The sequence below is a fragment of the Mustela nigripes genome, chromosome 13 (assembly GCF_022355385.1).
Source record: "Mustela nigripes isolate SB6536 chromosome 13, MUSNIG.SB6536, whole genome shotgun sequence".
Lineage (NCBI taxonomy): Eukaryota > Metazoa > Chordata > Mammalia > Carnivora > Mustelidae > Mustela > Mustela nigripes.
The window spans coordinates 43,917,341-43,937,798 of NC_081569.1; the positions used below are offsets into that span (position 1 = coordinate 43,917,341).

At 38.1% G+C, this 20,458-nt stretch overlaps 1 protein-coding gene across 5 annotated transcripts in view; it reads right to left on the reverse strand.

Moving 5' to 3' along the window:
* Positions 1–20,458, reverse strand: part of CSNK1G1 (casein kinase 1 gamma 1) — a 197,060-nt gene that overhangs the window by 108,806 nt on the left and 67,796 nt on the right. For all 5 annotated transcript variants that reach the window (XM_059372234.1, XM_059372231.1, XM_059372232.1 and 2 more), the window contains one exon: positions 843–1,242. In XM_059372234.1, coding sequence (XP_059228217.1) covers positions 843–1,023 — 181 coding nt within the window. In that variant the 5' untranslated portion in view covers positions 1,024–1,242. The remainder of the gene's footprint in view (positions 1–842; positions 1,243–20,458) is intronic.

Sequence of the window (20,458 nt, forward strand, 5' to 3'; positions counted from 1 at the left end):
AATGGGTCTTTATAATCATCCTTACCGATAACAGCTATGGAGAAAAAGCAAACACTTTAGCCTAAAAGGCAACCTCTTTACATTCTCCAAGCTGATGTCCAACTTCATACAAGATCTTTCATTTTCTCTTCCCAATTCATCCAGGGACGGCCACTGAAAATCTTATAAATACCTACTGTATCTTCTTCCCAATTTCACATCTTCAAACTGGTTGGTTTTGTCATTTTTCATAATCATACTCACAAATTCATACTTGAAATTAAAAAATCCATTTCCCTGGTTGGGAAATAAAATCGCATAATTTCTCCCTGGAGTTTTAGCTCAATCCTGACGTTGATATTTCCAGGAAGAATGCAAACATAGTATCAGTTGGAAAGCCTCTCTGAACAGGAAGTATATCCTTATAGACTAAGTCTGGGTATTACTCATTAAGGATTTATTCCTTATCAGGGGTAGAGTCAGAATTAAAGCAAGACCTTACTCCCTTCTTAGAGTGTGGTTCAAGGACCAACAACATCTAGGTCACCTGAAGTTTGTTAAAAAGAACTTTGGTCTACCTCTCAGACCAACTAAATCAGACTTTTCATTTTATTGATATCTGTATATAGTGCTCCCTACATCATAAAATCTCAGAACTGGTGATAAATTTAAAAGTCTATCATACAGAGATGAACCTTGGATACAAATTATAACTGATAATGACTACAGTCCCCTTCACAAATTCTTTAGTTCTTATAATAACAAGTCCTCCTTAAGATAATTTCTCATGAAATTATAACTGCTTATCTTAAACACACCAAAGCTGTCATTGTTGGAAGTCACTGATAAAACCAAGTCCTTACCTAATCTGAGCTCTCCAAAGTTCCCACACCCTATCTTCTTGCCAACTCTGAAGTTGGGTCCCACCATAAGAACCCCAGAGGACGTTGAGGTGCCAGACGGTCGGGGACAGTGTGTACTCCTTTGTGCCATGGGTTTAGTTGTCCGTTGTCTTTCATCCTTCTCCCTACTAGGATGGTCCATGATTTTACACGACAGTCTCTCTGCACGAGTAGCCTCAGTCCGTATAATTCTCTTCAATACAAAAGTACATCCAAATAAACCGTAGTCAGAGAAAAGTAAGGAGATCTTTTGACACCATATTTATGTTTCTAATGTATCTCCAGGAGATGAAAAATCATTGATTTGTTCTTGTAGGACATGTAGTCTGTGGATCTCAAACATAGGAGGATATTTGGTAACCTAGGTAAAAATAAAAACACATAGAGTTAAAAATTAAATTTTAAAACAAATTCAGAAAGTTACCACTAATTAGAATGGATCTTATCCAAAAATGAACAAAGTGGATAGCTTCCTGATATGGGTTTTGGTTTTATACTTTCCAACAGTTTAGCCATCTGGACTAGTTCTTCATCTGGTAGCATAAGCTCAAAACTACAGCCCACGGCAGCTAAGGGAATATGCAAGCCTTTAATATAAAATTCTATCTCTGGAGTGCCTAGGTGCCACAGTAGGTTAAGAATCCAATTCTTGATTTCAGGATCATGAGTCCAAGCCCTCTGTTGGCCTCCACACTGGGAGTGTAACCTACTCACACACATAATATACGTATGTATTTAAGTACACATATATACACATACATAAATGCTATCTTCTAGTACTGTACATATGACCCACAAGAAAGCTATTTGCTCCCTTTTTCATCACTGGCCAACAGAAAGAAAAAGTGGGGTTAAGTCTAGTTAAATAAACTGTGGACAATTAAAAGCTCTTCCTTCAATTTTGTACAGAACCTATCACAAATGAATTTCCTTTCTGTCCCACCTCCTCCATCCCCACCATTACCAAGCACTGACAGCAACAACACAATCCAATCCAAGTTACTGATGACACAAACTAGTTCTATAAAAAACTTCCCAAAACCCTAGTGATACTAAGCAGTCCTAGACTGAAGCTTTGCAATTGTATTTAATATCCTCCAGTTATCTTTGTTGTTTACTAAAAGTCCTTCAAACAGTATTAGTAAGAGAAGGGAAATAAAACTTAAAATGTTTTAGATAGTTCTGTCTTAACTGGTGCAAGTATGTGTCTTTGTATGAGAAACTGTCAGGCTAGATTTTCTTCCCTTATAAATCTCTCTGAAGACAGGAAAAAGATGGATCTTAGCCTATCCACATAATTTTGAGCTATTTCAACTAACTACCAAATTTTCATAAATTATCACTAGTGTAATAGTTTCATTTATAAGATTTGGAAAAGTGTACTTCCTTATCTATTGCTCTTCATACTTTTCATATGTGTTCACTCTAACAGATGGAGGTTATTTTTATACTTGTCACTAACTTTCTCCATTGCGCTTAAACTCATGAAACATTATGTGGAGTAATCACATACATCATTTCCATGTATACTTGCATGTATGTATAGAAAAACATATAGTACTTGCCACGTTAGAACCCTGCAAAAATCATGTTCAGCTGAGAAAAGGATGTTTTTAACACCTGCTTGTAGCCCAGAAGAATCACTTTAACTCCCACAAACATGGAAAAAACTTACATTTAAGAAACCAGTTTTCTAATATATGCATGCGACATGAGCATGGTCTAACCTGTAACTATGAAAGATGAATAATACTTAATACTACTTTTATATGGCACTTCTCATTTAAGAAATCAAACTGATTGAACAATTTTTCAAAATCCTATTTCTTTATCACCACCCACTGCTCACACGTATTTTCTACCTCCTTATTGCAAACTCTTTAGCTTGTCATTTGAATTCCTTTACTATTAAACTCCCTATTTTAATTCTTGTATTAAAAAGTTACACTATATATATATATGTATATATACATATACATATATATACACACACACACAGGAATATTATGCAGCCATCAAAAAATATTGACATTTGCAATGATGGGGATGGAACTAGATGGTATTAGGCTAAGTGAAATAAGTCAATCAGAGAAAGACAATTATCATACGATCTCACTGATACGTGGAATTTGAGAAACAAAGCAGAGGATCACAGGGGAAGAAAGGGAAAAATGAAACAAGATGAACCAGAGAGGGAGGCAAACCATAAGAGACTCTTAACCTCTATAAACAACTGAAGGTTGCTGGAGTGGAACGGAGTTGGGGGAAGGGGGTTGCTGGGTGATGGACATTGGGGAGGGTATGTGTTGTGGTGGGAGCTGTGTTTTATGTAAGATTGATGAGTCACAGACCTGTACCCCTGAAACAAATAATACATTATATGTTAATTAAAAATTAATTTTTTTTTAAAGTTACCACATAAACACAAGGAGCATCCATTGTTGGCCCTTATACCTAGAATGGCCTCTTCCGTCTTAAAGGCCTGACTCACATCCTATGGCCCTTATGAAAACTTTTATAACCAATTCATAATCAACACTTGGAGCACCACTGTGTATACTATGTGTACATCTGCAATTTACCATGTACCAGATTATATTGATATGTACTCCATATTCTATTTGTTTTTTTTTTTTTTTAAAGATTTTATTTATTTATTTGACAGACAGAGATCACAAGTAGGCAGAGAGGCAGGCAGAGAGAGAGGAGGAAGCAGGCTCCCTGCTGAGCAGAGAGCCCGATGCGGGACTCGATCCCAGGACCCTGAGATCATGACCTGAGCCGAAGGCAGCGGCTTAACCCACTGAGCCACCCAGGCGCCCTCCATATTCTATTTGGTTATGAGCCTTTTAAGTTAGGGATCATATCATATCTCCTTTTGTTTCTTACATATAATTGGTAATTAACAAATACTGAATAACAATTATGATGGTCTTGCTTAATGGAAAACAGATTTTCAATGACATAGCCAAATATTTACACAAAATGGTACAAGAAAATCCTGATTAACCCTAAAAACTCTTAGAATTCATCTAGAAAGAAGCTGGTATGGTTTCATTTCAAGTCATTAGTGTTAAGACACGATAGGCTTTCTATTTCACAAGGATATTAAATGATTTATTTTCAATTAGTAGCAGATAACGTATGAGAAAGTTAGCTCAAGAATCAAGCAAGTCAGGGATGCCTGGGTGGCTCAGTGGGTTAAAGCCTCTGCCTTCAGCTTAGGTCATGATCCCAGGGTCCTGGGATCGAGCCCAGAATTGGACTCTGTTCACCGGGGAGCCTGCTTCCGACTCTCTCTCTGCTTACCTCTCTGCCTACTTGTGATCTCTCTCTCTCTCTCTCTCTCTCTGTCAAATAAATAAATAAATATCTTAAAAAAAAAAAAAAAAGAGGAATCAGGTCAAATAGGGGGCACCTGGTGGCTCAGTTGGTTAAGTGTCTACCTTCAGCTCAGGTCATGATCCTGGGGTTCATAATAAATTAATTAATTAAATAAATAAAACTTTAAAGAAAAAAAAAAAAGAACCAGGTCAAATTTAACATCCAAGGTTATCAAGTTATACTTTAACTTTATTTTTAAAAAATGACTTCCAGGGCGCCTGGGTGGCTCAGCTGGTTAAGCAACTGCCTTCAGCTCAGCTCATGATCCTGGAGTCCCAGGATCAAGTCCTGCATCAGGCTCCCAGCTCCAAGGGGAGTCTGCTGCTCCCTCTGACCTTCTCCCCTCTCATGCTCTCACTCTCTCTCTCTCAAATAAATAAATAAAGTCTTAAAAAAAAAAAAAGACTTCCAAAGATAGCAGTAAAAGACAAAATATATGATTTGTCCTTTTTCTTTTTTACAGTAAAAAAAGGGGGAAATTCCACTTTTTTTCACCATACACAAAAATAAACTCAAAATAGATTAAATTTCTAAATGTAAGACTTGAAACCAGAGAACTCCTAAAAGCGAACAAAACACACACATACACACAGAGAGGCAGTAAACTTTTGGGTATCAACCTTCAGCAGTATTTTTCTGGATTTGTCCCCTTAGATGAAGGAAACAAAAGCAAAAATAAACTATTGGAACTAAACTGAAAAGCTTTTCCACAGCAAAGGAAACCATTAACAAAACAAAAAGGTAATCTACTGAATGACAGAAGATATTTACAAATGATATAACCAATAAAGGTTAATACCCAAAATATATGAAGAACTCATATAAATCAATGCCTAAAAACAAAATACCCTGATTAAATAATGGGCAGAAAACCTGAACAGACATTTTTCCAAAGAAGACAAGCAGGCATATGAAAAGAGGCTCAATATCACTAATCAAGGAAATGCAAATCAACACCACAATGAGATATCCCCTCACAGCAGTCAGAATACCCAGTACCAAAAAGACAAGAATGGGGCACTTGGTTGGCTCAATCAGTAGAGCATGCAACTCTTGATCTCAGGGTTGTGAGTTCAAGACTCACGTTCAGTGTAGAGATTACCTAAAAATAAAATCTTGGAGCACTTGGGTGGCTCAGTTGGTTAAGCATCTGCCGTTGGCTCAGGTCATGAGTCTGGGTCCCAGGATCAAGCCCAGGTCAGGCTCCCTGATCAGCAGGGAGTCTGCTTCTTCCTTTCCCTCTCTCCCTTCCGCCTGCTTGTGAGCTCTCTCTTTTCTTTTCTTTTTTTTTTTTTTTAAAGATTTTATTTATTTATTTGACAGAGAGAAATCACAAGTAGATGGAGAGGCAGGCAGAGAGAGAGAGGGAAGCAGGCTCTCCGCTGAGCAGAGAGCCCGATGCGGGACTCGAGCCCAGGACTCTGAGATCATGACCTGAGCTGAAGGCAGCGGCTTAACCCACTGAGCCACCCAGGCGCCCTGCTCTCTCTTTTCTTATCTCAAATAAATAAAATCCTTAAAAAATAAAATAAAATCTTAAGAAAAAAGATATGCCAACAAAAACTGGCAAGAATGTGGAGAAAAAGAAACCCCTGTATACTGTTTGTGGGAATGTAAATGGGTGTAGCAACTCTGGAAAACAGTATGGAGATTCCTTTAAAAATTAAAAGCAGAAATACCATATGACCCAGTAATCCACTTCTGGGTATTTACCTGAAGAAAACAAAAACACTAATTCAGAAAGATACATATACCCCATGTCTACTGTAGCATTTTTTACAATTAGCCAAGATGTGGAAGCAACCTAAGTTTCCATTGATAGGTGAATGGATAAAGAAGATGGGTGTGTGTGTGTGTAATGAAATATAAGGTATTTAAAAGAATGGAATCTTGGGGCGCCTGGGTGGCTCAGTGGGTTAAAGCCTCTGCCTTCAGCTCAGGTCATGATCCCAGCGTCCTGGGATCGAGCCTGGCATTGGGCTCCCTGCTCAGTAGGGAGCCTGCTTTCTCCTCTCTCTGCCTGCCTCTCTGCCTCTTGTGATCTCTGTCTGTCAAATAAATAAATAAAATCTTAAAAAAAAAAAAAAGAATGGAATCTTGCCAGTTTGTGACAACATGTATGGACCTAGAAGCTAAAATTTGTAGAGCATGCAACTTAATATAAAGTGAAATAAGGCAGAGAAAGACAAATACCATATTACTTCACTTATATGTGGAATCTAAAAAACAAATGAACAAATAAACAAACAGATTCATAAATACAGAGAATAAACTGGTGGTTGCCATAGGGGAGGGAGATTCAAGGGATGAGCAAAATAGGTGAAGGAAATTAAGAGGTACAAACTTCCAGTTATAAAATAAGTAGGTCAACAAGGATAAAAAGTACAGCATAAGGAATGCAGTCAATAATATTGTAGTAACTTCATATGGTGACAGATGGTAACAGTGTAGTGAGCATTTCATAATGCAAGTAATTGCTGAATCACTATGTTGTACACCTGGAACAAATACTGCATGTCAACCATGTTAAAAAACGACAGAGGGAGAGATATATAAATGCAATAAAATGTTTCTTTTTCTAGTAAATAAGCCATTTTGCAACTACTTGTAACTTATTAAACATGTAAATGCTATGATAAATGTTTAGAATCATGCCAGCAAGTTCTTAACTTGCTAAATTCTACAGGAACCTAGGTGGCTCAGTCAGCTAAGCATCTGCCTTTGGCTCAGGTCATGGTCCCAGGGTCCTGGGGTTGAGCCCCACATTGGGCTGTCTGTTCAGCATGGAGCCTGTTTCTCTCTCTCCCTCTGCCTGACACTCTCCTTGGTTGTGTTCTCTATCTGTCAAGTAAATAAAATCTTGGGGAAAAAAAGAAGCTTAATTCTAATAGTTTTTATGAATTTAAGCATGCCTGAATTAAGAGGAAATATATTTTTTCAAGTATAACACTGCAAACATTCTTTATAATCAAAAGTTATAATTCATTTCAGGAACTGGTTTACCGCTTCCCAGAAGGCATCACTTCGTCAATAAAGCCACACTTACTGAATAAAAAGAGATTTACATGCACGACTTTCTTGACTGGGAAATTATAAGAGTTCTCCAGTAGGTTAAAGAATTATTGCTAATAGTAAAATGAAAAAATCCAATTCATCAAACTGTGGGTAGGGAACTGATGCCAAATCAGCTGTTTTATAACACAGTTGAAGAATATGGCTATCTTCAACAGTGGTCAGTGAAAAGTTTTCCTAGAAGATAGCTCGAAGACATCTTAGAGCATTCTATCACATTGAAATGGGAGAAACTTTTCTGGTACCTATCACCCTGAAGCAACATCCAAAAGAAATAGGCTAAAACCGGGCGCCTGGGTGGCTCAGTGGGTTAAGCCGCTGCCTTCGGCTCGGGTCATGATCTTGGGGTCCTGGGATAGAGTCCCGCATCGGGCTCTCTGCTCAGCGGGGAGCCTGCTTCCTCCTCTCTCTCTCTGCCTGCCTCTCTGCCTACTTGTGATCTCTCTCTGTCAAATAAATAAATAAAATCTTAAAAAAAAAAATAAGAAATAGGCTAAAACCAAGGGGTCATCTGGCTCGAAGTCACTCTTTTATAAAGGCAACAATGAATGCTTTGTGGAAGATACAGGCATGGTCCTCTATCATGAATGAAATGACTAAAGTTATTTTATTGCTTTACGTAAGAGTATTTTGAGAAGCTGTATGAAGTCTAAAAAAAATTAAGTCATATTATAAAACCACCAAAAAAAATGTTTAAAGAATTACAGCTGTGAGTCTGTTAAGAGAAAATAAATCACTGAATTACAGTTTGTTATTTCAGATTCTCATATATTGGCAACACCAAAATAAGGCATGTAAATATTTAAATTTTAAAGTCAAAACATACCCAGTCTTTGTTGATAGTCAAGACAAGAGATACTCAAGCCTAAGTCTCTCTCTTCTGATATAAATTACGATGAAATTGCTTAGAGGTGTAGGATTGCTAGATCATATGGTAAGTGAATGTTTAAAGAGTCTCTGAAGTGACCACACTTTTCCTGTGTTCCTCCATCTACTGGCTTTGGTGCAAAGGCGTACAGCCTCTCAGTCACAAGTTTTAGCTTCAGACATCATTTCTCACTCCAGTATCCAAAACAAAAATCAAAGGGCAGGGGCACCTGGGTGGTTCAGTCATCAAAGCATCTGCTTTAGGCTCAGGTCATGGGCCTCACATGGGGCTCCCTGCTCCATGGGAAGCCTGCTTCTCCCTCTCCCACTCCCCTTGCTTGTGTTCCCTCTCTGTCAAATAACTACATAAAATCTTTAAAAAAAAAAAAAAAGGAAATGGCAACAGCAAAAAGACTTTCTCTGTATCTGTTTCTTGGTAAGGAAGAAAATTCTTCCCAGAGCCCAAAGCAAAGTTCCCCTCCTGCTAAGTGGCCAACAGGGAATACCACAATCCCTGAAATTCCCACTGTAAGCTCCTCAAAGAATGACATCAAGCCTAACCTGATGTTTAGAACACGGGATAATTTGGGCACCTGGGTGGCTCAGTCAGTTAAGCATCTGCCCTGAGGTCATGATCTCAGTCCTGGGACTGAGCCCCAGGTTGGGCTCCCTGCTCAGTCAGCCTCCCTGCTCACTGGGGAGTTTGCTTCTCCCTCTGCCCAAGCTCTTTCAAATAAACAAATAAAATCTTAAAAAAAAAAAAAAAAAAAAAGAAAAATAGGGACACCTAGATGGCTCAGTTGGTTGGACGACTGCCTTCGGCTCAGGTTATGATCCCGGAGTCCCGGGATCGAGTCCCACATCGGGCTCCCAGTCTCCATGGGGAGTCTGCTTCTCCCTCTGACCTTCTCCTCGTTCATGCTCTCTCTCACTGTCTCTCTCTCAAATAAATAAATAAAAATCTTTAAAATAAAAAAAAAATAGAACACAGGATAAGTTTCAAGAGTGGTATCATACTAAAAGAAGGTACTGAGTAAATATTCAGTAAAAATGGTATCTGCATGTGTGCATATACTTGTGTGTGTGTGTGTGTGCGCGCACTAAAAGACCATCAAGAATTACAGAATAAAAAAATTAAAAGACAAATTAAGGACAAATAAAAGTCTTATAACTCATTTTAGCTTAAAAGAAAAAAGGACACTAAGAATATCACTTTAATTAATCTAACAAATGACCAAAATTGATTTATTTTAGTCGCAATACATTTCAGGAGTGTTATTATTAAAGGGAAGAACAATGTTTAGTATCAGGTCCTGATACTATTACTGTTACTCTTTTCCACCAATTCCAATTATTAATGTCTCCCAAATGTTTCCTATTCTTACCACCCTACCCTCACTGTTCAGTCTATTCTCATCTAATGATTACTTTTCAGTTTTATTTACAATCACACCCTCAACAATTTCAAATATAAAATACAGTATTAACTATAGTCACCATGCAGTATATTACATCCCCAGAACTTAATTATCTTCTAACTCCAAGTTTGTACAGAAGTCTCCTCGTGTCTCCCTTAACCAGTTTCAGTTACCTATGGTAAACTTCCATCTGGGAGCAGGTAATCTTTCTTCTGCTGTATCATCAGAAAGTCAATAGAAGCCTATGGCTACGTCACAATGCCTGTGTCACTCCACTTCATCTCATCATGTAAAGCACTTGACCACCTCATAACGTCACAAGAATAAGAAGGGGAGGGGTGCCTGGGTGGGTTTGGCTTGAGTCATGATCCGGGCGGCCAGGATGGAGCCCCACATCAGGCTCCCTGCTCAGTGGGGAACCTGCTTCTCCCTCTCCCTCTACCACTCCCTCTGCTTGTGCATTCTCTCTCAAATAAATAAAATTTTAAAAGATAATAATAAAAAAAAGGGGAATATAGGAGAGTAAGATCATCTACTATAGTATATTATTATAACTATTCTACTTGTCAGTTGTTGTTAACTAACTGATAAAAGTTATCACAGGTATGTAATATAGGAAAAAACAGTATATAAAGGGTACAGTACTATCCATAATTTCAGGCATCCACTGGGGGTCTTGGAACTTATCTATCACAGGTAAGGTGGGGGATTACTGTACCTTTCAACTACCTTCACAACCCCCCTATACCTCCTGCCTCAGGCAACTCCAATCTGTTGCTCTGAGTTCAGGTTTTTTAGATTCCATGTATGTGGGTCATACAGTATTTTGTCTTTCTCTGTCTTACTTCACTTAGCATAATGCCCTCAAGGGCCATGTTGTCACAAATGGCAGGATTTCATTTATTTTTATAGCTGAATAATATCTTTGTGGGGGTGTGTGTGGGTATGCGTGTATATATCTATCTTTTGATGGGCATTTAGGTTGTTTCCATGTCTTGGCTATTGCACTTAATGCTGCTATGAACATGGGGATACATATAACTCTTATTTTTAATTTCTTGAGGAACATCCCTACTGTCTTCCCCAGTGTCTGTACCAATTTACATTTCTACCAAGAGTGTACAAGGGCTCCCTTTTCTCCACATCCTCACCAACACTTGGTATTTCTTATCATTTTGATAGCAGTCATTTTAACAGGTGTGAAGTGTTACTTTATTGTGGTTTTGATTTGCATTTCCCTGATGATTAATAATGTTGATCATCTTTCCATATCCATGTTGGCCACCTGTATGTCTTCTTTGAAAAATGTCTTTTCAGTTCCTCTGCCCATTTTTTTTTTTAAGATTTTATTTATTTATTTGACAGAGAGAGATCACAAGTAGGCAGAGAGGCAGGCAGAGAGAGAGAGAAGGAAGCCAACTCCCTGCTGAGCAGAGAGCCCAATACAGGACTCGATCCCAGGACCCTGAGATCATGACCTGAGCCGAAGGCAGCGGCTTAACCCACTGAGCCACCCAGGCGCCCTCCTCTGCCCATTTTTAATTAGATGTTTTTCCTATTGACTTGAATTGTTTATATATTTTAGGTATTAACCACTTATCAGCTACAGGATTTGCAACTATTTTATCCCATTCAGAGCTTGTCTATTCATTTTATCGATGACTCCCTTTGATATGCAGAAGCTCTTGATTCTCGCACAGGTCATGGTCTTAGTGTTGTGAGATCAAGCCCTGCATCCGGCTCCACATGGAATCTGCTTGGGATTCTCTCTCTCTTTCTCTCCCTCTCCCTCCCTCCCTCTCCCCTTCCACCACCCCCACCCCAACTCCTATACACACACTCTCTCACTAAATAAATAAAGGGGGGAAAAAGGTTTTTAGTTTGATGTAATTCCACTTGTTTTGCTTTTGTCGTCTTTGTTTCTGCTGTTAAAATTTTAAAAAATCACTGTCAAGACTAGTACCAACTTGCTTATGCTCTGTGTTTTCTTCTAGAAGTTTTGTGGTTTCAGGTCTTACATTAAAGTCTATAATCAATTTTGAGTTCATTCTGGTGATAGAAGACAGGGGTCCAGTTTTCCCATTATGACTTTTTCTTTTTTTAAGATTTCATTTATTTATTCGACAGAGAGAGATCAAAAGTAGTCAGAGAGGCAGGCACGGAGGTGGGGGTTGGGGAGGGGAAGTAGGCTCCCTGGGGCTTGATTCCAGGACCCTGAGATCATGACCTGAGCCGAAGGCAGAGGCTTATTAACCCACTGAGCCACCCAGGTGCTCTCCATCTTATTGAAAACACTATCACCACTTATTGAAAACACTATCCCTTTTCTATTGTATATTCTTGGTTCCTTTGTTGTAAATTAATTGACCATTTATTCTGTTCCATTGATCAAAGTGTCTGTTTTTATCCCAATGCCATACTGCTTTGACTACTGTAATTTTGTCTTACGGTCCAAAATCCGTAAGTGTGATATTTCCAGTTTTGTTCTTTGTCAGGATTGCTTAGACTAGGGTACCTAGGTGGCTCAGCTGGTTAAGTGTCTGCCTTCAGCTAAGGTCATGATCCCAGGGTCCTGGGATTGAGTCCCACATAGGGCTCCCTGCTCAGTAGGAAGACTGCTTTTCCATCTGTTCCTTCCCCCACTTGTGTGTGCACACACTTTCTCTCACTCTTGCGAAAATAAATAAAATCTTAAAAAAAAAAAAAAGATGACTTAGACTATTGGGGTTATTTTGCAGTTCCATACTAATTTTAGGATTTTTTTTCTACTCATACTTTTTCAAACTTATTTTTCTGTGAAAAATGTCACTGGAATTTTGATACAGACTGCACTGAACTGAAAAATCGTAGATCACTTTGGGCAGTATGCACATTTTAACAATATTAATGCTTCCAAACCATGAGAACAGATTACCTTTCCATTTATTTGTATCTTCTTCAATTTCTTTCATCAATGTCTCAGTTTTCAGTTTTACCTCCCTGTTTAAATTTATTACCAGGTATTTTGTTCTTTTTGATACAATTACAAATGGGATTTTTAAAATTCCCATTTTCTGACAGTTCATTAGTGCATACAAATGCAGATTTTTGTACATCTATTTGTATCCTGCAACTTTACTGAATTTGTTCATTAGTTCTAATAGTTTTTTTTAAAGATTCTTTTTTATTAATTATTTATTTGACAGACAGAGGTCACAAGTAGGCAGAGAGAGAGAGAGAGAGAGAGAGAGATAGGAGAAGCAGACTCCCCGCTGAGCAGAGAGCCCTATGTGGTGCTCTATCCCAGGACCCTGGGATCATGACCTGAGCTGAAGACAGAAGCTTTAACTCACTGAGCCACCCAGGCGTCCCAGTTCTATTAGTTTTTTGATAGAGACTTTAGGGTTTGTATATATAATATCACATCATCCACAAACAGTGATAACTTTAGTTCTTCATTTCCAATTTTGATGCCTTTTGGTTTCTTTCTTTCTTTAAGTAGGCTCCATGCCTAGCATGGGGCCCAATGGAGGGGTTGAATTCACAACTTTCGATAAAGCCCTGAGCTGAGATCAAGAGTAAGACACTTAGGGGTGCCTGATAAATAAATACATAAATCAAATCAAATCAAATCAAATCAAATCTTTAAAAAAAAGAGTAAGACACTTAATCAACTGAGCTATCCAGGCACCCCTTGATTTCTTTTTCTTGACTAATTGCTCTGGCAAGGACTTCAAATACTATGCTGATTTCTTCTTTGACCCATTGGTTGTTCAGTAGAATGCTGTTTAATCTCCATATACTTCTGAATTTTCCATTTTTCCTTGTAATTGATTTTTACTTTCATGCCATTGTGGTCAGAAAAGATGCTTGAGTGGCTAACAGGGGTTCTGGATCCAGCCCCATTTTGGGCTCCCTGCTCAATGAGGAATCTGCTTCTCCCTCTCTCTGCCTCTCCCATGGCTCATGCTCTCTCCCGCTTTCTCTGTCAAATAAATAAATAAAATCTAAAAAAGAAAAGAGAAGATGTTTGATATGCTTTGAGTCTTCTTAAGTTTATTAAGTCTTGTTTTGTGACCTAACATATTATCTATCCTGGAGATATTCTGTGTATGTTAAAAAGAATGGGTATTCTGCTGTCAAATGGAACACTGTGTAAATGTCTGTTAAGTCTGTCTAGTCTAGTGTATACTTTAAGTCCAATGTTTACTTACTGAGTATCTGTCTGAATGATCCATCCACTATTGAAAGTGGGGTACTGAAGTCTCCAATCATTATTGTGTTGCCATCTATTTCTCCCTATTATTGTTTACTTTATATATATTTAAGAGCTCCTATGTTGGGTGCATAAATATTTGCAAAAGTGATATCATCTTGTGGACTGTCAACATGTTGGACTGACAACATTACCATTATAATGACCTTGTTCTCATTAGAGAATCTGTCTTAAAACCCATTTAATCTGATGTAAGTATAGCTACCACTGCTTTCTTTTGGTTTCAATTTGTATGGAGTATCTTTTAACATCTCTTTCAGTCTGTGTGTGTTCTTAAAGCAGGTATCTCCTGTAGGCAGCATATAGTTGGGTCTTATCTTTTCATCCATTAACCAACTTTGTCTTTTGATTGGAGAAATTTAGTACATTTATATTTAAAGTCATTATTGATATATATGGACTTACTATCACCATTTTGTTAACTATTTTTCTAGCTGTTTTATAGTTCCTTTCTTCTTTTCTTGTTCCCTTTGTCTCTTCCTTTATGACTTGATGATTTTTAGTGTGTGCTTAGATTCCTTTCACTTTCTCTTTTGTGTATCTTTTAAGTTTCAGTTTTGTAGTTGCAATGAGGCTTATATAAAATACATTTACAACAGTCTATTTTAAGCTGATAACAACTTAAACTGTACACTAAAGCTCTATATTTTTACACACCCCCTCATTTTATGTTTTCTATGGCAAAATTTACATCCTTTTACCTTGTATACCCGTTAAGAAATTATTGTAGCTTGTTATTTTTTACTTATCTCTTTTAACCTTCATACTAGATTTATAAGTGATTTACCCATCACCATTATAATATTAAAGAATACCGAATTTAACTATATATTTAACTTTACCAGTGAGATTTACACACTCATGTTTTCCTGTTAGTAATTACCATGCTTTAGTTTCAGCTTGAAAAAATCCCTTTAACATTTCTTTTAAGGCTGGTCTAGTGGTAATGAACTCCTTCAATTTTTGCTTGTCTGGAAAATTCTTTATCACTCCTTTAATTCTAAAGGATTTCTGACCTCAGTGACTGACATTATGACCATTATTTTTAAGACTTTATCAAGTAAATCACTTATCTCTGTTTCTCAAGTTTTACCTTGTTCTTTTGTTCAGAAAATATTCCTCTGTTTCTTCATTCTCCTTGACTCTGTTGATTTCTGTGTACTGGATAAAACATCCACCTCTCCCAGTCTAGACAGAGTAGTCTCCTATAGATAAACCTTACTACTCAGCCAGGTCCTAGGTCCTGGCTGTTTCTCAAATCTTTGTGATTGTGCAAAGCCACCTTCTTTGTTCTTAATGGTGCCCAGTAACTAAGGATGTGCCAACACACGTCAATGACCCAAAGGGAAGGACCTGAGATGCCTGGGTGGTTCAGTCAGTTAAGTGGCTGCCTTCAGGTCAGGTCATGAGACTGGGGTCCTGGGATAGAGTCAGGGATTGGGCTCCATGCTCAGCGGGGAGCCTGCTTCTCTCTCTGCCTCTGCCTGCCACTCTGCCTGCTTGTGCTTGCTCTCTCTCTCTCTCTGACAAATAAATAAATAAATAAAATCTTTTAAAATAACAACAACAACAAAACCAAATGGGAAGACTTAAGTCAGCATTTAGATGAAGGCTAATAAGAAGCTGGACCTTCAGGCAGCAGCTTTTAAAGAATGAGAGTAGATCTTTCAGGGAGACTGAGAGCAGAGCTTTTTAATCTGCTCCCTCTGCATTGAGCCCTCAGGGCCATAGTCAGTTAAAAACTGTTTGTTATAGTCCTGTGGGACTCATAAACACAAGCCCTGCAGCCACCAGAGCCAGGCAACCATGCAGGTGCAATCCCAGGCAACAGCCACAAAAGCCTGGGTACCAGATGAGACTGTACAGATTTATTCTAAGGAGACACACTGGTGACGTGCAGTAGGCCAGAAGGAGAGTCCCGCATCAGGCTCCTTGCTCAGTGGGGAGACCGCTTATCCTTTGCCCCGCTCCCCCACTCATCTCCCTTTCTCTCTCTCTCTCTCTCTCAAAAATAAATAAATAAAATCTTAGAAAGAAAGAAAGAAAAGGCAAAAGAACCAGAATAGCCAACACATACTTCAAAGAGAAGAACAAAGTCGGAGGACTACACTACTCAACTTTAAGACTCACTATAAAGCTACCGTAATCAAGACAGTGTGATACAGGTGAAAGAATACACAAATAGATCAATGGAACAGAACAGAAGGCCCAAAAATAGGCCCACACAAATATAATCAAACTGATCTTTGACAAAGGAGCAAAGGCAATACAGTGGAGGATTATCTCTTCTAAAAATGGTGCTGGAAAAAATGGATACTACACGCAAAAAAGTGAATCTAAACACAGACCTCACACCTATCACAAAAATTAACTCAAAATGAAGGATAGCTCTAAATGGAAAACACAAAACTATAAAACTACTAGAAGGTAAAATAGAGAAAAACTAAGTGACCTTGGGTTTGGCAATAATTTCTCAGATCCACCACCAAAAGTGCAACCCATGAAAGAAAAACTGGTAAGCTGAATTTAATTAAAATTTAAAACTTCAAAAATTAAAAAATAAAAAATAATTTTAAAAATTGAATTGGAAACTTCTGCACTGCAAAAGTCATTGTTAAAAGAATGAAAAGACAAGCTACAGACTTGGTGAAATATTCACAAAACAAATACCTGAAAAAGGACTCTTAACCCAAAATTTAAAGAAAAAATAAATAAATATATAAATAAAAATAAATAAAAATGAGCAAACGGGGGCACCTGGCTGGCTGGCTCAGTTGGTAGAGCATGTGACTCTTGATCTCAGGGTTCTGGGTTCAAGCCCCACATTTGGTGTAGAACTTAATTTAAAAAAAGAAAAAGAGGGGCACCTGGGTGGCTCAGTGGGTTAAGGCCTCTGCCTTCAGCTCAGGTCATGATCCCAGAGTCCTGGGATCGAGCCCCACATCGGGCTCTCTGCTCAGCAGGGAGCCTGCTTCCTCCTCTCTCTGCCTGCCTCTGCCTGCTTGTGATTTCTGTCAAATAAATAAATAAAATCTTTAAAAAAAAAAAAGAAAGAAAGAAAGAAAATGGGCAAAGAATCTGAACAAACACCTCACAAAGACATACAGATCACAAAAATGAAAAGATGCTCAACATCATACGCCATTATGACATTGCAAATTCAAATAAGGTACCAACCACTACACTATTAGAACGGAAAGTACAAAATACTGTCAACACCAAATGCTGGTGAGGATATGGAGCAACAAGAACTCTCATTCATTGTTGGTTGGAATGCAAAATGGTACAGCTACAGTGGGAGGCAGTTTGGCAGCTTCTTACAAAGCTAAACATATTTTTACCATATGATCCAGCAGTCCTTGGTACTTATTCAAAAGAACTGACAACTTAAAGGCCATACAAAAACCTTCACATAATGTTTATAGCAGCTAAACATAGTAAATGTTTTTATCTGAAATCGCCAAAAAGTAGAACCATTCAAGATATCTTTCAATAAATGAATGGATAAACTATGATACAGCCATGCAAAGGAATATTATTCAGCAATAAAAATAAATGAAGTATTAAGCCATGAAAAGAAATAGAGGAGCCTTCAAAGAACACTCACTAAGTGAAGGAAGCCAATCTGAAAATATTATATACTATATGATTCCAAGTATGACATTCTGGAAAAGGAAAAAATACGGAGGTAGTAAAAAGAACAGTAATTGCTACATATTCAGGGAGACAAAGGGAGAAAGGGATGAAAAGACAGAGGGGATTTTTGGAGCAATGAAACTAATCTATAAAATACTGTAATGGTAGATACATATAATTATGTGCTTGTCAAAACCCATAAAACAGGGGCACCTGGGTGGCTCAGTGGGTTAAGCCGCTGCCTTTGGCTCAGGTCATGATCTCAGGGTCCTGGGATCGAGCCCCGCATTGGGCTCTCTGCTCAGCGGGGAGCCTGCTTCCTCCTCTCTCTCTGCCTGCCTCTCTGCTTGCTTGTCTCTCTCTCTGTCAAATAAATAAATAAAATCTTTAAAAAAAAAAACCATAAAACATATAAGACAAGAATTGGATTCTAATGTAAACTATGGGCTTTAGTTAATAATAATACAGTCAACCCCTGAATAGCACAGGTCTACTTATAAAGGATTGTTTTTTATAAATACAGTATAATGTTATAAACATATTATCTCTTCCTTATTATTTTAATATTTTCTTTTCTCTAGCTTACTTTAAGAATACAGTATATAATACATACAACACACAAATCTGTGTTGACTATGTTATTAGTGAGGCTCCTTGTCAACAACAGACTAGCAGTAGTTTTTGAGAAGTCAAGAGTTTTAAGTAGATTCTCAGCTGTACTGGAGAGCTGGCATCCCTAACCCCCACACTAATCAAAGGTCAACTATAATTTTAAATAAGCATGCATTATTTTAGTTATTTTTAAAAAATCATTAGATAAAAATTCTCTCAATTTTCTAACACAAACCAGCAGAAACATGTCTGCAAAGTTATCTATCTTTACATTACCTTCTTCCTATTTCATACAGAATAGGCGGTCCTCTCACCCAAGGCAAGTAACTTATAAACTTTACTATATCATCTCTCTCACCTCTACCTTTATTCTCTCCCTCTCTCCTGATCCCCTACAATGAGCACCAAACATGTTCAAAACAGTCCCATTAAAAATACAAGACACAACACCCATACCTTGATCATTATCTCTGGTCCAGCTACCATCCTCTCTCCCATGGGCCCTTCACAACCAAACTGAAGAGTTGTCCTCACTCATAGTTTCTATTTCCTTATTACTGAACACTGTGTAATAGGGTTTTTAATCCCATACCCCCAAACCATTTTTACCTTTCTTTTCCCCAGGTAAACCACACCCTTGAGGTTAAATCTGAGGAACACCGTTCAGTCCTTATCTTTTTCATCCCCTCACACTGGTGGGTGGCCTTTTGCTCTTATTTTAAACAATTTTTTCCCCTTTGAGTTCATGCTGTCACTCTCTTCTGTCTTTCTATATCTCTGACTGATCCTTTTTTTTTTTTTTTAAGGTAGGCTCCTGGGCTTGGAGCTGAACACAAGACTTGAACTCACTACCCTGAGATCAAGACCTGAACTGAGATGAAGACCTGAGCTGAGATCAAGAGTCAGACCCTCAACCCCATGAACCACCCAGGTGCCCTAACTGCTCCTTTACTCAGCCTGTCCTTAAATGGTTTCATTTCCTCTGACTGGGTCAAACCTCTCTTCTCACTCAATACAACTTCATGGATTCCAGTCACGCATGCATTCAACATAAATGTATTAAGCATTTATTACGTAAAAGATACTGTTCCCAGGCACTGATCCATTATTCTAAGCATCCGTATCGTATGTTCATTAACATGCTGATACATCCTAATTTACATTTCCAGCCCTTCTCCAGAGGTTGAGATCTATATGGTCATAAGTATACTTAATTTTTCTACCTAAACATAAAAAATGCCGATACTTCAAACTGAACAGTTTAAAATGAACTCATCTCTTGGCTCCCATTTCTCCCACCACCCTCTCCTCCCCAAGAAAATTTGAAACCTTCTTTCTTCTCTTCGATCTCATCTCAAAGCACAATACTACTAACCATCGACCTCATGACCTAAACAAGAGACAAAAGAACTGTCAGTTTTAACTCTTAACACTCAAATCTAGAAGTTTTCTCCGTGTTGATTTAGGACCACTGTGGCAAAGAAACAATCCTCCCAGAGGGATGGAACACAATCTCACAACTGATCTCCTTGCTCCCGGTTTCCCCTCTCAACTAGTGGGTCTCCACAGCAATTTGCACACCACTGCAGCCTAAGGGAACTTTCTTAAAAGGCTGGCCTGATATGTTATCTTCCAACTCAAACTTTCAATGGCTGCTCAATAGCCTTAGAGAAAAGGTAAAATCTCTTAAGTGGCTTAAAGTCCTTCCTGATCTGGCACTTCCTAACCTCTCCAGCTTCATTTCACTTCAATACTTCCCTTGCAGTGAATGTTAATGAACACCAAACTTAACTCATTTCTTCTCAAAGACCCCCAGCCTGGACTCCTTAAGTTAATTTATGCTCCTTTGTAGCCTTTACCCTAAATGTCCCTTTCTCTGGAAAACCTTTCCTGACTCAATTCTGTGTTACGTGTTCCTCGCATGTACTCTTTCAGTATGGCATTTGTTAAGACGGTGAAACTACTCTGTATGATACTATAATGGTGGATATATGTCATTATACATTTTTCTGAAACCACAGAACGTACAACACCTCGAGTGAACCCTAATGTAAACCAGAAGCTTTGGGTGATTATGATTTGTCAATGTAGGCTCATCAATTATAACAAATGTATCGATGGGTGGGGGGTGTTGATAATGGGGGAGCTATGCATGTTTGGGGGATATATGAAGGGTAAATCTCTATATCTTTTTCTTTAATTTTACTGTGAACCTAAAACTGCTCTAAAAAATGAAGTCTTAAAAAAAGCAGACATACACACGTTTGTTTATACACATCTTAAAATATTATTTCTACATAAAAGAACTTTAAGGGATTAATAGCCATTACTGA